Genomic DNA, 16,359 nt, shown 5'->3' with positions numbered 1-16,359 from the left:
CTCTACATAAGAAATCTCCTGATGTGCATTCTGAGGTACAGAGACACTTGTTAAAGGTGTTACTGATATAAACACATCCATCCACTCGGACCAATTTTAATCATTTTTACTCCATAAATTGGAATACGGACGTTGGTCCCGCCCCGTGGCCGAGGATCGCATCCAATCAGCGTGCGTCTACGAGGTTGGGGAAGTGACGTCACGACGCCTTCAACCTACCAGTGTGCACGAGCCTGGGCAAGTCAAACCGACCGCACAGCACAGAGCATTGTGTGTGTGAAGAGTGTTTTATTTTTCCTTGTGATTGCAAAACCCGCGAACTAACAAAACTGTCCGGGGGGAAATCCGATGTCCTGTACCGGCTTTTAAAATTGTTAAAAAAGTGTACGAGGTAAGATATTATTTATCTTATAGTGTCTCAGGGCGAGGACTCGTGCGAGCTTCTGTACAAGTTGTTGCAGTGGTGTAGCCAGGGCAGCAGCAGAGCTAATGCTAAACAGTTCAGCTAACACAGCTGGAGGAGGATCCATGCAGGAATCCACATGCACTTAGCCCTAGTGGCTAATGTTAGCCCGGAGGAAGCACAGATCGAGAGCCGGTTCGAGAAACTATGATTTATTATAAATGGTACAACTGAGAAAAAGACTGTAAACTCATCCGACGATCCACCAGAATTTATAGGGTTTATATAAGTGTATGTGCGCTCATCGAATTTTTATATCGAAGTTTATATAAGTTTTTATTAAAACATAAACAAACAAAACAGTTTTGAATTAACATGCATTTGTCAATTTCCTATAAATATATATAAATACATACACATTTATGTCTGTATGTATGTGTGTGTATGTGTGTGTATATATATATATATATATATATATATATATATATATATATATATATATATATACATACATACATACACATTTTGTAATTAATTATTTTATTATGAGAAGTCCCAACCAAATATATGCAAAGTGGGTGTTAAACTAAAAATTACTATTACTTGACCATGAAGGTGTGACTCAAGCAGTCTTAACTGGGCTGAGAATGTTGAAATATGTCTGCCACTTGAATTTCAAGAAGCATATTTTTATTTGCCAGTTTTTGAGTCTGGTAATTCTAATTTAAAGAATACTCTGCAGCAGAGGTAGCTCTTGGTCTTCCTTTTTCTGGGATGATCCTAACGAGAGCCTGTTTCATCATGATGATACATTTAAAGTTAATGAGATTTTCTTCTATAATATGAATTTGTACAGTGTTTGTATTGACTCTGTCCTCACCCTTTCCTCTGCACAAGACAACTGTCTAAAGGACATTAAGAAGGCAAGAAATGTCATATGGTAACTTTTGACAAGGCACACCTATGAATTAGATACCATTCCAAGCCAAGCTGTCATCAAAGCTAAATGTAGCTACTTTGGACAATCCATAAAACACATTCTGAGTTGTTTACCATTTTTCTGTTGAATACATAATTCCATACATGTTCTTTGATAGTATGGATATCTTCAGTATTAATGTATAATGTTAAAAACAAAGAAATAACCAGAAATATATGTGTGTGTGTGTGTATGTGTATGTGTATATATATATATATATATATATATATATATATATATATATATATATATATATATATATATATATATATATAATGTGTGTGTGTGTATATATGTGTAATGAGATTAATTGTCAACGAACACTGTTATCGATTAGTTGGGCTGCTCAGTTTAGTCATCCAAAGCATAGAAGCATTTTATATTTAATGTTATGTTTATGTTTATAAGAGGTTAATTGAAGTCACCGTGTTTTGCTTTACATTATTTTGAACAGTGATTGTGTTTCATCTCTTAAAAATATCTTAAAATGTTTTATAGCTGTTTTATGGAACATGTCGGAGTCAGAATTTTACATGCAGTGTGAGGAAGAGGAACTTGCACCATGTCAAAGTAATGTGGATGAGACATATCAATCTGAAAACATAAATCATGGTAAGAAACGTAATACAACATGAAATGACCCTATTTTATTTATTAGGGCAAAACTGATGTTGGGAAACTGTTCTAAGCTGTGTGGTCAAGATTTAAAAAAATAAACAATTCATTTATAGACTTTTGAATAAACATTTATACTGATTTAGTTTTAAAATATACAGATTAACTATTTATTGTTTAAAACTTGAAAAACATTCCAGTTTATAATGGACATGCAGCAGCTCCACTATGCAGCACCTCCACTACAGCTCCTGCTCCCACCATCAAGACAGCACTTCTTCCAATTGTTCCTGGTAGGTTTTAAAAACAACAACACATTTTCTCATTATATAGAATGTAGTAGTAAAATAATATGGTGCACAATGTAAACATGGAGTCATGGACATTAATACGCTCGCTCTCAGTTTCATTCACGCATCTAATCACACTCCACAAAGCTTTGATGTGACAGTTTTGCTGCTGTAAACACCTTCTTGATGGAGAATGTCGACGAAAATGAATGACAGCAAATTCAAATTGCTGTGCAGGTAAATATTGAAAGGTTTATGTAGGCTGTTTAACTAAGGTTTAAATTTTGTTCTTTAGGTTCTGTTGTATCGCAACCATTATTGGCTGGTGTTCTTCAATCTGTTCAGATTGCTGCAGGTGGCATCAAGGGGCAACCCATCTACATTACACCAAAGGTTTGCATTTTTTATTTAAATTTTTTTAACATGTTCTATTTAGACATTAATCCTAATAAAATAATTTACAATATATACCACATTCAAGTGCTCATCAGCAGTCTTTGTTTGCAATATCAATATGGTAAATAGGTGGTGGAAATATAAATTAGGGCTGTTGTCTATAGATTTGTTTTTGCTTACATTCAAATAAGACTTCCATTTTAATGGTCTATAATTACACAGTCCAGTAAATTTGTCTTAACATAATTTTAATATATCTTATAAGAATTTGCTTACTTCTGAATAATTAAAGATGAATACTTTAGGTTTTATTTCTTCTTTACTTTGTTCTTTCTTTGTTTTAGCCGTCTACGGGCAATCAACAGAACATTGCAACCCAAGTTGGTTACCTCCTGCCTACAGGCCAGGCTGTTGCTTTCCTGACACATAGTAAGGCTTACATTTTTTCAGGATGGTTCGTAAGCCTTGAAAGTGTAAAAAAAAATCTAATTATATATATTTATATAAAAAAATTTATATATATATATATATATATATATATATATATATATATATATATATATATATATATATATATATATATATATCTAAACAATATTTATTTATTTATTTATTTATTTATTTTAGGATGTCACGTGTATTTTTGCCATGCTGAATTAACTCTCTTTCTCAGCTCAGACAGGCTCCTTGATCTCCCCTCAGCTTGTGTCACCATCAAGCACGCCACAACCAGGAGCTGTTCAGATCCCAATTACTATCATACAGAACCCATCTGCAGTACCAACCATCACCACAGTGGCCTCCAGTGGGGTACCAGCTGTGGGCACCTCACCCTCTACCAGTCTTCCTCAGATCTCTCCAACTGTCTTGGGTATCATCTAAACTAATAAACTAACAATCAATTTTTTTCTTGTAAAAAGGTCATGGTGGATGTGATTGTAATTCACAAATGTTTTTGATGGAGAAATCTTTCCCCTTCAGCAGTTTTTGAATCAGATTGTTTGAGATATTCAGCCTCAGAGACTCACGAAGATATCCTAAAAACAATAGCTTGATTACCTCTAGTAATCAGTAACACTCAACGTTAGATTTGTACAGGTTGTGCATAGTCCATCATAGCATTTGTATTTAAACCATGAAAAAAGCTCTCTTACACAATTAGTGTAATCAACATTTTCTAGTAAAGTAGGTAAAATTTGACTTTTTAGTCTTGGTTATTTATTGTATTGTACCACATCTGTGTCTTCAGAACTGCCATCAACATCATCTGCAGCACCATCTCACCATTATTTTCCTGATGAATCCAAAACCCCCCATCAGGTCTCCTCTATAAAGACCCGAGCTGGAGCCCGGAGATCTGCTTTTACTTCCAGAGGTATCTGTTGATATTTGTGGCACACATAACTGCCACTAATGCATTTATATTTTTGTAGAGAAGCTCTCGAAAGTGCTACAATTTGTATCTATTAATGGATTTATAGTTTGCGTTTACTGAATTGTCTCATTCCAGTATTTCTAAATACGAGTGTGAAGTAAATGTTGTATTATTTTACAGTATTTCAGAGTGTTAAGACGCCACACTCATGTTCTCGCTGCAATGTGGCCTACAAACTTGTTCATGATCTCCGTGGCTACATGTGTGTAAGTTGCATCTCTCAGACACAAAACAAACACATTAGCTTGTTTGTTCTATTGACTTGACCACTGTGTGTGTGTCCATGTGTCCAATATACAAATCATACATGGGTATTGTTAGTCACCAGTAAAATAAAAAAGACCCATCTTGCAGCATTTTGATATTGTATTTACTCTCATGCATCTGGGTAGATATGATGCTCTGGGGTACAAAAAAGAATTCCAGTAATGTTCAGTCCAGGTTTACAGTTTAAGATCGATTTGAACCTGGTAGGCATTATACATCCAAAGTAAACTGAGACCAATGGTATGTAATGTTCATAGTATTTTCTTTTAGGCAGATATGTCTGTCTAGTTGCCTGAAAATAAAATTTCATGTAGTTTGTAGTTTGCTAACAAAGCTTAGGAATACTTAAACAAAAAAAGCAGTTGCTTTGGTCTCTGTGGTTACAGCATGTTTATTTATTTATTTTTTTGTTTTCTTTTTTATCTGTTAGCTTAGAATATTTCTACAATTCAATGCAAACCCATATAAATATATATTATATAAACCAAGGACAAAAATTCTATGATTTAATTTTCATGGTATGTGGTTAGCCCTGCAGTTTTATCCTTGTGTTTTTATTGCAGCACTGCAATCCAGAGCTCATTAACAGCGTCCATGCATTGACGGCCATACCCAGAAAAAAGTACACTCGGAGCAAGCGGAGCAGTGACCTAATGCAACCCACGACCTATATGCATAAGAGCATTACCCCACCCCCTACCCCCTCATCCACTGTGAGCAGCAAATATCCAACATCCTCTTCCTCTCCTCCTTGTATGAAAAGCATTACGACATCTGAGATACCGGAGGGAGTTCTCAGCCCTGGAACTGGCGACTATGACGCACAAGGCAAGCTTATAATACTCGTGGAAGACTTCTACTACGGGACGGACCCTGGAAAGCCTGTCCTGATAGAGAATAACAGGAAGTCCATCATGATGAAATGTCATCTCTGTGACAAGAAGCTAAAGAACAACATCAAGTAAGATGCTGTGTTGGGATCTGTGGATGTGAATATATATGGAGTATTTTTGCATTAGGTCTGTAGTTTAACATCCATAAAATCTGTAGCACTGTATTGTAATGCATAGTATTAAAGTTTGGTTGACTGGCTTCTTAACTCTCTGCAGGCTGATGAATCACATGAGGCACCATATGGAAATGGAACAACAGAGGGGTGATGCGACATCCCACAATATGTGTCAGCACTGCTTCCGCAACTTTGGCACGCCCTTCTCCCTGCAGTGCCACCTCGAAACTGCCCACAGCAAAGTAGAATCTGCATGTGAGTCCTTTTTCAGTTAAAATAGAGACACTTGGACCTGACTTTTTTGTATGATGAGTACTAAAAATGTTCTTCATTCCTCTCTCTCCAGCATGCTGCAAGATTTGTGAGTTGTCTTACGAAAACACGCCGCTATTTTTGCACCATATGAAAAACCTTCACAAGCCTGGTGAAATGCCTTATATGTGTCAGGTAACCCCCATCTGTCTAAAGCTGTTCTAATTCACCATTTAACCAAAACTATTCCCTGACATTCACATGGGTTCTGAAACGGAAAGTTTTTTGTTGTCTCTCCCCTCCAAGGTTTGCAATTTTCGCTCCTCGTTTTATGATGACGTTATAAGTCACTTTCGTGAACTTCACAAAGACACAGCCAACCTTCTTTGTCCTTACTGCCTCAAAGTGTTCAAGTCTTGCAACGGCTTTCAGCTCCACTTCAACAAGCACCAGGTAAGTGGTATTTCATAAAGAATGGGTTTTATTACTTGTTTACAATACCCTCTCACCTCTCATAAGGACCTGTTCTGATTCTGATCTAATGTTATAGTATCTCACAAAAGTGAGTACACCCCTCACATTTCAGCAACCATTTTAGTATATCTTCTCAAGGGACAATACTATAAAAATTAAATTTGTATATATTTTAGAGTAGTCAATGTGCAGCTTATATAGCAGTACAGATTTTTAATGTCCTCTGAAAATAACTCAACATACAGCCATTACTGTCTAAATGTATATATGTGTATATATATATATATATATATATATATATATATATATATATATATATATATATATATATATATATATATATATATATATATATACATATACATACAGTGAGGAAAATAAGTATTTGAACACCCTGCTATTTTGCAAGTTCTCCCACTTAGAAATCATGGAGGGGTCTGAAATTGTCATCGTAGGTGCATGTCCACTGTGAGAGACATAATCTAAAAAAAAAAAAATCCAGAAATCACAATGTATGAATTTTTAACGATTTATTTGTATGATACAGCTGCAAATAAGTATTTGAACACCTGTCTATCAGCTAGAATTCTGACCCTCAAAGACCTGTTAGTCTGCCTTTAAAATGTCCACCGCCACTACATTTATTTTCCTAAATTAGATGCACCTGTTTGAGGTCGTTAGCTGCATAAAGACACCTGTCCACCCCATACAATCGGTAAGAATCCAACTACTAACATGGCCAAGACCAAAGAGCTGTCCAAAGACACTAGAGACAAAATTGTACAACCCCACAAGGCTGGAAAGGGCTACGGGGAAATTGGCAAGCAGCTTGGTAAAAAAAGGTCCACTGTTGGAGCAATCATTAGAAAATGGAAGAAGCTAAACATGACTGTCAATCTCCCTCGGACTGGGGCTCCATGCAAGAACTCACCTCGTGGGGTCTCAATGATCCTAAGATCATTGAGATCAGCCCAGAACAGATCAGCCCAGAACTACACTAGAGGAGCTGGTCAATGACCTGAAAAGAGCTGGGACCACCGTTTCCAAGGTTACTGTTGGTAATACACTAAGACGTCATGGTTTGAAATCATGCATGGCACGGAAGGTTCCCCTGCTTAAACCAGCACATGTCCAGGCACGTCTTAAGTTTGCCATTGACTATTTGGATGATCCAGAGGAGTCATGGGAGAAAGTCATGTGGTCAGATGAGACCAAAATAGAACTTTTGGGTCATAATTCCACTAAACGTGTTTGGAGGAAGAAGAATGATGGGTACCATCCCAAGAACACCATCCCTACTCTGAAGCATGGGGGTGGTAGCATCATGCTTTGGGGGTGTTTTTCTGCACATGGGACCGGGCGACTGCACTGTATTAAGGAGAGGATGACTGGGGCCATGTATTGCGAGATTTTGGGGAACAGCCTCCTTCCCTCAGTTAGAGCATTGAAGATGGTTCGAGGCTGGGTCTTCCAACATGACAATGACCCGAAGCACACAGCCAGGATAACCAAGAAGTGGCTCTGTAAGAAGCATATCAAGGTTCTGGCGTGGCCTAGCCAGTCTCCAGACCTAAACCCAATAGAGAATCTTTGGAGGGAGCTCATACTCTGTGTTTCTCAGCGACAGGCCAGAAACCTGACTGATCTAGAGAAGATCTGTGTGGAGGAGTGGGCCAAAATCCCTCCTGCAGTGTGTGCAAACCTGGTGAAAAACTACAGGAAACGTTTGACCTCTGTAATTGCAAACAAAGGCTACTGTACCAAATATTAACATTGACTTTCTCAGGTGTTCAAATACTTATTTGCAGCTGTATCATACAAATAAATAGTTAAAAAATCATACATTGTGATTTCTGGATTTTTATTTTTAGATTATGTCTCTCACAGTGGACATGCACCTACGATGATAATTTCAGACCCCTCCATGATTTCTAAGTGGGAGAACTTGCAAAATAGCAGGGTGTTCAAATACTTATTTTCCTCACTGTATATATATATATACACACACACACACACACACACACACACACACACGTTTCATTTCTAAAGTATTTCCCATTGAAAAGATATACTAAACTGGTTGCTGAAATGTGAGGGGTGTACTTACTTTAGTGAGATACTCTACAGTCTATTTCCCACTGAAAATACTATCATTATTGGAATGTGTACTGGAAGGGCAAAACTTCTGAGAAGGCTGTCTGTAGACTATAGAAAAAAGGCTGCTATAAAGAACAGTTTTTATGTTTTCCATGCAGTTTTCAAGCATATTTCTAATTTCTATGTTATTAATTACATATCAATAAGATGTACATTAAATAAATAAATAGTAATTGCTTCTAGAAAATCAATATGCTGATTTTCAGTGGAAGTAAAGAGGAAGTTTTAATTGCAGTTTTCTCTCTTTTTGCACTTGGGGATGAAATAGTTTTCCTTGAGATATATCAAGGTTTTTACTGTTTTATATATACACAAATTATTTTATTTCAGAACATTCTGTAGTTTTCAATAGAAGTACATGTTGGACTGAATATTTGGTCCGAAGAATTCAACAGAGCTGGTCACTTGAATTTGTTTTGTTTTTGTTTCTTGTATTAAATTTAACAATTTGCAATTTAGATATCACAGGTTGCTCTGTCAGGGTATTTGCAAGTGTAGTCTCATTAGTAGCTTGTCTGTAAAAATAAAGGTTTGCTGGCCAGATTTTTGGGCGTTTGTGTAAATCTGAAGTAAATTGCATGTTTATAGAACTGAATCTGGTGTCTTCTTTTATATCTGGTCTCTGGTTGTTTTTCTGTCCAGAAAAAGTCAGTGTTGCATTGCGATAAGTGTCGACTTCAGTTCCTTTATGCAAAAAACAAGACAGAGCACAAGCTTATATTTCACCAGACCCACCTAAAACCTGTGCAGCTGCTTGGACTTAAGCCTGGCACTAAGGTAAGTTGGTAATATGTGTTCTAACTTGCTTATTATTAATAGAACAAACAACAATACAAGCTGAAAGCATCATAATAAAAAGCAGTTGTTTTGGTTACAGCTGACAAATTTATATACCAGTTGTTGATCTGCCTTTCAGATAACTATCCGGGCTTATTCAGTCACTAAGGAGAACGATAACACTAACTTAAATAAACCAAGTACAGACAGTGAAAGCTCTACTACATCCTCCGTTCCTGCACCTCAGAGTTTTATACAGAGAATCACACCTGCAAAAAGGAAACCTGTGGAAAGCCTGTTGAAAATCATGACCAAGTTTCAACAACAGTGGTGAGTAAGAGAAATCTTTTTTTGTGCATCAAAAATTTTAAGATCAGTATAAATGTAAGTCAGGGTTTGGGCTTTTTATTTATTTATAGAACCGTAATTTCCGGACTATTAAACGCACCCAAATATAAGCCGCACCCACAGAATTTTTCAAAGATTTTTATTTTGAACATAAATAAGCCGAACTTGTCTATAAGCCGCATTACACCCTACATTGAAACTAATGAACTTTACACAGCTTTAACGAAAGACAGTGTCTGTTACACGGCTTGTATCTAAACAGTAGCCTACCAAGAAAGTCATTGTTCACTGTCTTCCTCCTTCCTTTCACAACAATTTCTCTCGAGAGATTTTCTTTTGGCATCGTTGTGCGTTTAAAAATCACTATCGGTGAAGCTTTTCTCCCGATGCCGTGCAGATCAGAACACAGGTGAAGTGTGTTTTTTCCATGCCTGGTTGTTTTCAGCTTGACGAATGATTCGCATTTCCTGTTGCCAGTCCGAGTGAGCGGCAGGTCATACGTCAGAGGAACAATATCCGTATTTATGATGTGGTGCGGCCCGATTCAGTGGGAGCGCACCTGATTTAATATAAAGAATTTCATTGGTTTACCTGAACCCGTTCAGGCAATTTCATTGGTCTAATGTTATGGGGCTCAGTTTTTTGGCATGAAGTTTGTGAAACCAGGAAAAACCCAGGAAAAATCCACAAATTTGCCGCTTCGTTGTTTAAGCCGCAGGGTTCAAAACGTGGGGAAAACGTAGCGACTTATTATTATATATAACTTACGGAAAATACAGTAATTATATTATATCAGAAAGAACATGTATGAGGACAGTGTGACAGCAGTGATGTGTGCAGTGGGAATGACAGACTGGTTCAAGGTGGAGGTGGGAATGCATCAAGGATTGGCTCTGATCCCTTTCTTGTTTGCAGTGGTGATTGACAGGTTGACGGACGAGGTCAGACAGGAGTCTTCATGTACTATGATGTTTGTGGATGATATTGTGATTTGTGGTAAGAGTAGGGATCAGGGTGAAGAGGTGGTGAAGTTGGAGGAGTTTAAGTACCTGGGGTTAACAGTGCAAAGTAATGGAGAGTGTGTTAGAGAAGTGAAGAAAAGAGTGCAGGCAGGGTGGATGGATTTGTGATCGAAAGCATATCTGCAAGAGTGAAAGGGAAAGTTAATAGGACTGTGGTGGAACCTGCGATGTTGTATGGTTTAAAGACAGTGGCATTGACTAGAGGGACGGAGGATGGACAGGATTAGAAATGAGTTTATTATATGGACAGCGCATGTAGGACGTTTTGGTGACAAAGTGAGAGAGGACCAATTGAGATGGTTGGACTTGTATAGAGGAGGGACATGGAGTATATCAGTAGGAGAATGCTGAGGATGCCACCGGGAAGGAGGAAAAAAGGAAGACCAAGGAGGAGGTTTATGGTTGGGTGAGGGAAGACATGCAGGTAGTGAAAGTTTGAAAGAGGCAGGACAGTGTATGGAGTATGGAGACAGATGGTCGACTGTGGCGACCCCTAATTGGGATCAGCCAAAAGAAGAAATTATATTAACTGAAAAGGTTCAACACAGAATGCTCAGTTTTTTATTTATATTTTTTAAATACTATTTTATAGTTTGTTTTATATAATATAATGATTGTTTACATTGAGATAACTCTTAATGTGTACTTTATTAAGTATGATACACTCATAGAAGTACAGTGTCTACTATGATGACACTGCAGTGTCAGTGCAAGTGATGTCCAAATAATATCTCACTGATGTTTCCTTACAAATAAACCCCAAAGGAAAGCAGACTTTAACAGAGCACATAGCAACAGATAAGTAAAAAATATAAATTATATAAAATATATAAATATTATATAAAACATATTATTATAAAATATATAAATTAAAATAATTGTGTATCTACAAGGAGGGACAAATGCCTAAAATGCCTTTTAATTGCACAGCTTTAGTTTACCCCAACGTTATGCCTTATGATTTGTGTGACAGTCTGACACTGCAAGTTTGTGTCCAGCAAGGCAGCATATAGTTTAAAAAAAATTTTATAGCACAAACACAATAAGCTACTGATTTGTTCACTCGATTTAGAAGGTATGACAAATACAATCACTGGTAGACGAACCTGATAAAGTGTATCTTCTGGACTAAAATCTATGCTAAAATCTTACACATGTTTCCCTCAAACTGTGTTTATAATGCAACCTCTTTTTTTTCCCTTCTGTTTCTAGCGTGCCTTTAAGAACGTGGTTCTGTATAGAATGTAACTTTGAGATTCCAGATTTCTCCGTTCACTTCCCCACATTTGTGCGCTGCTCCTTGTGCCGTTATAACACCTGCTGCTCGAGAGCGTACGCAAACCACATGATCAGGTACGTGTCAGAAAAAGAAATCAGCAATGATCATTTTAGATGCATGACAGAATTTTGCAACAGAAATGGATATAAGTGGTCATTAGTCATTGCTACAAACGTTTTACTATGCATAAATGTTTCTGTTTGCAGTAATCATGTTTCTCGCAAAACCACCACTAAATACCTGAACTTGTACAAGCCCTGTCCTAAGTAAGTGTCCTGATTTTTAGTCTCTCCGGTTGACTTTGGCAGTTTGGTCGAAGTGGTTGATGATTTATTGATTATGGCTTTTTGGCAGGTTGGGAAAACTAAGCTGCAATACCTGTGATTATTCCACTGAGATTGGAGACCTGATGGCCACGCATCTTGCTAAAAACCCAAGCCATGCCTTCAGCTACTGCAGATTCAATGGTGTGTGACATAAATCAATACAAATTCAGATTAAATGAAGTAGATAATCTATTTAACAGGCAAATCTATTAAACGAATACAAATTTTTAATTCAGTTACTATCAGAATTTTGTCTGTTTTTTGTCTGCATTTGTGTTTGCAGTACATAGTGCAAAGAAACTCATGCTGTAGATTTTATGATTTATATGAACAAATACGAGATTGGATGTGGGTTTGACGAACATCAATTTATAATTTTGATTACACCCAACACAACTTTAGTCTAGTGTGTAAATGTTTGTATTTTTTTTTTTCCAGAGGGATTTTCTCGTGGCTATAAAAGGTAATTGAATTTCACGTTGTTCTATCTACATTTATTGCAACAAATGTAAAGTAATAAAGAATAATATGATGCAGTAGAATACATATTGAAGCATGTTGCCTGGGTATTACAATATCTGGTCTATTTCTCATGTATTGTTGAAAATTAATTCTCTTTAAAGCATCGATGCATAGCGCTTAATGATCACTTTTTTAAAAATACTTGTGATCAAATGTTTATATTTCTGTATTTTAAATACAATGCATAATATATTCGATTTTATTTTCATCCAAAATATAATTTTGAATAAAAAATATAGTTGGGTACTAGGATATAAAGGCTTAAAAAGTGCTCACGTTGTGGACATCCCATTGTTGAAAGCCCATTGTTACACACGCTGGAGCTAATATACATCATTGTACAGTGTACAATAATCACAGAGCAAAAAAATCCTTAATGTATAAAGTCATAAGGCATCAGTGATTGTTGTATAATCACATTGTAGCGACCTTAACCCATCTGAAATATGTGAGGCCTACAATTTCTAATCCTTGATTTGGTTCCCTCAATAAAGTTTTAAGTTTGTCAATGTCGGTGTCTATTAACCTTATGAATGTTTGTTGTGTAGGTTTGTCTTCGTTCCAAGTGACCTGATTCGAAGAAGCCATAGTGGGATTGTCATACAGAAGAAAGACCTGCAAGTAGATCAGAATTCACTGCCACAAGCTACTAATTCTGTGCCCCATCCCAACCCTTGCATAAACCCCCCTGATAGCTTTGCACACACCCCATCTATTCCCCATGAAGTACAACCTGTTGTTGAAAGCACAGTGCCTGATAAGAATTGTGGGACACAGCCAAAGGATTCAACACAACAGGAAATGGCACTGTCCATGGAAGCCCAGACTAAAGCTGGAAATCAAGATGGAGGATCTCTTACAATAGCACAGCTCAAGATTGTGCTCTGTGCTCTGTGCTTTGGCGTTCCTCATGCAGCCAACCAGTTTGATAGTCAGCCGGAGGAGGTCCAGTCCTTGATACTTAAACGCCAGCTTCAGCTTGGTCCACCAAAGAGCAGGGAAGGGTTAATTCCTCGAGCAAGTGATCGGTTAGCCGAGTGGGTGTTGTGCCAACGTGAGCAGCAGCTTCCAATAGATGAAATAAGTCTTTTTTCCAAAGCTGCAGAGTTTATGAGCGCTGATGGTGGGCCAGGCATTTCATATGGCTGGGCTGTGGACTTCCTGATAAACCATGGTTTATCTATGCAGTCGTTGGCCACGTCCCACCGACTGTTACCCCATAAAGTTCAGGAACGCCTGCAAAATTTTCCTTCTTATATAAATAAGCAGATCACCTCATACTGCTTGGGTTTGTCAACCATTGCTACTATGGATGAGCTTTCTATTTTCATAGACATGGAGCAGCTCGATCCTGCCTCAGCTGATTCTTCTTCAATGATGTCCGCGTTCAAGTTGGTTGGCGAAAAAAATCCACTTTTAGATGTTGTAATCGCTTCTCTAGCTGATGGCACCATCTTACCTACCGTAGTGTTTATTAGAGGAGACCCTCTGAGCGCGGATGAACAGCCTTTGCCAGATATCATTTTGGAGGCCAAGGTAGGCGGCTTTTCTGATAAAGAACGACTTCAGCTGTGGTTTGACAAAGTGTGGCATCGGCATGTGGAGCCAAATTGTGGAGTCAATGGGTTGCTTTTAATCGACCCGTATCGAGGTCACCTAAGTAACACGTTTCTAGCAATGCTCAGCACTGTAAACACTTTGCCAGGCATCATCCCTCATGCATGCTCCTTTAGTCTGCAGCCTCTAGAAGTCTGTGTTGGTGTAGTGCTGAGAGAGTTCCTGCAAGCTCGTTGGAGCCAGCATGTGACTGAAGCTCCAGAAGACCTGATTGGTGCTATGCCTGCTGACCTAGCCCTTCTGTTCTCAGCCTGGATCCTTGAAATGCTGGATGTCCTCGCAGAAAAGCCAGAATTTCTTCAGCGCTCTTTTGAGCCAGTGTTAAACTCAACTTCACAATTGGCACCAGGTGGATTTTCTGATTTAGTGCAGAATCTGACTAAAGCCTTCGTAGTAAGAACAATCCAGGAACAAGAATCTGATGAGTCCGAGGCTGAAGACAAAGGCAGCAATTGAACATTTTGCTTTAGAATAAGAAAGATGTGCTCATTAGCTTATTGATCATGTCCCTGACTGTTCTGTTCATTTCATGTACACTGTTCTATCCTCATTCAGTTTCTGCCAATCTCCTGTGAATATCATGTGTCAGTCCTAAGAGGTGCAGTGTTTATGATTTTTCCATTATTTCTGCAATCCCTGTATAGTCTTATCATTTTTCCCCATGTTGTAAAAGAATTTCCCAAAGTTAGTTTACCAACTGAGGGTCTTCAACACTGGAACATGTGCTGCAAACCACGTTTGTCACTATCATTTACATTTTGCATAACAGTCCTAAGAACATCTTGGTGCACCTTAAAAGTGTGTCCCAAAATACCTATTATAGCCTTGTACAGATAAATGCAGTTATGTTCACTTTGACTGCTGGACTGTTTTAGAGTCCAGCCAAAGTGTTACTGTTCACTTAGTTCTTTATGAGTACTGCTGTGACGCGTGCACATTGCAGTTAAGAAGTCGTCCTCCATGTACAATTGTTAGAAATTATCTACTGTATTTAGGGCTGCTTGCTCATAATTAAAGGGCTGTCCTTCGATAATACACAAACCTCATTTTATCCCTAATTTTTTTTTTTTTCCTAGAAATTCTAAAAGGAACTTTTATTTTGTAATTAATAAATGCATTGTTAATGTAATTTTGAATGGGTGAGTTTATTTTTTATTATTCTGTTAATGGCAATTACTCCATGAAACTGATGTCTCTGTAATACAATACTAAAGAACAAACAGGATGAAGGTGTTTTGCTGTTGCAGATTTCCATGATGCATCATGATCTTGACCACTGCAGCACACGAGTTTGCTTAGCTGTATATAAGGGGCCTGACAGGCTAGTAGATGGACGTCCAATGCAATTTTATTTTACCGGCACTAATTTTATTAACGCACAATTAATGAAGTGCGCATTTCTGACCATTTGTATACAATTTTAAGAAATTAAAACCTTCAACACAAAACATTTATTAATGTCCTTTTGCCCTTATATATAAATGTATACAGGGCAATAAATATTTTTATTAATTTATATAATATAACACTTAAGCACCAAAATCTGCCACGATGTGATCCGGCAATTGAAACCGTCTGTTTGGAAACAGCAAAAGTTCCGTTTGGTGTCCTGATTATTTACATACAGTAAAACATCAATTACTTTCGAACAGAAGAATACTTTGCTTTTATGCTCTGTTTGGTTTCACTAATAATAAACAAATTTGCATAAAGCGTCCATATTTGTACATGTCCATGTTGATTAGAGTATTAAAAACGTTTTACTTGTTTAAAAGTATTTATTTAAAGTACATTTAAAAAAGAAAAATGTGCGATTAATCACGAGATAACTCAATGACAACCATGCAATTAATCGCAATTAAATATTTTATTCGATTGACAGCCCTAATTTGAAATGATTAACATACAGTGAGAAAAATAAGTATTTGAACACACTGCTATTTTGCAAGTTCTCCCACTTAGAAATCATGGAGGGGTCTGAAATTTTCATCGTAGGTGCATGTCCACTGTGAGAGACATAATCTAAAAAAAAAAATCCAGAAATCACAATATATGATTTTTAAACTATTTATTTGTATGATACAGCTGCAAATAAGTATTTGAACACCTGTCTATCAGCTAGAATTCTGGCCCTCAAAGACCTGTTAGTCTGCCTTTAAAATGTCCACCTCCACTACATTTATTATCCTAA

General features: G+C 37.3%; 1 protein-coding gene across 1 annotated transcript; it reads left to right on the top strand.

Moving 5' to 3' along the window:
* Nucleotides 1–220: 220 nt before the first annotated feature.
* On the top strand, nucleotides 221–15,297 carry pogza (pogo transposable element derived with ZNF domain a). Its single transcript, XM_083524701.1, has 19 exons — nucleotides 221–391; nucleotides 1,881–1,994; nucleotides 2,198–2,290; nucleotides 2,583–2,680; nucleotides 3,028–3,112; nucleotides 3,357–3,554; nucleotides 3,933–4,058; nucleotides 4,239–4,324; nucleotides 4,949–5,346; nucleotides 5,495–5,649; nucleotides 5,741–5,841; nucleotides 5,953–6,099; nucleotides 8,920–9,054; nucleotides 9,194–9,384; nucleotides 11,637–11,777; nucleotides 11,910–11,969; nucleotides 12,058–12,170; nucleotides 12,468–12,492; nucleotides 13,100–15,297. The coding sequence occupies exons 2-19, from the start codon at nucleotides 1,895–1,897 to the stop codon at nucleotides 14,622–14,624; spliced, it is 3,777 nt and encodes a 1,258-aa protein (XP_083380827.1). The 5' UTR covers nucleotides 221–391; nucleotides 1,881–1,894; the 3' UTR covers nucleotides 14,625–15,297.
* Nucleotides 15,298–16,359: the final 1,062 nt, after the last annotated feature.

This window comes from Silurus aristotelis (assembly GCF_946808225.1).
Source record: "Silurus aristotelis genome assembly, chromosome: 21".
Classification (NCBI taxonomy): Eukaryota; Metazoa; Chordata; class Actinopteri; order Siluriformes; family Siluridae; genus Silurus; species Silurus aristotelis.
The sequence above is the reverse complement of the archived record's forward strand: the minus strand, read 5'-3'. Positions and strand labels throughout refer to the sequence as shown.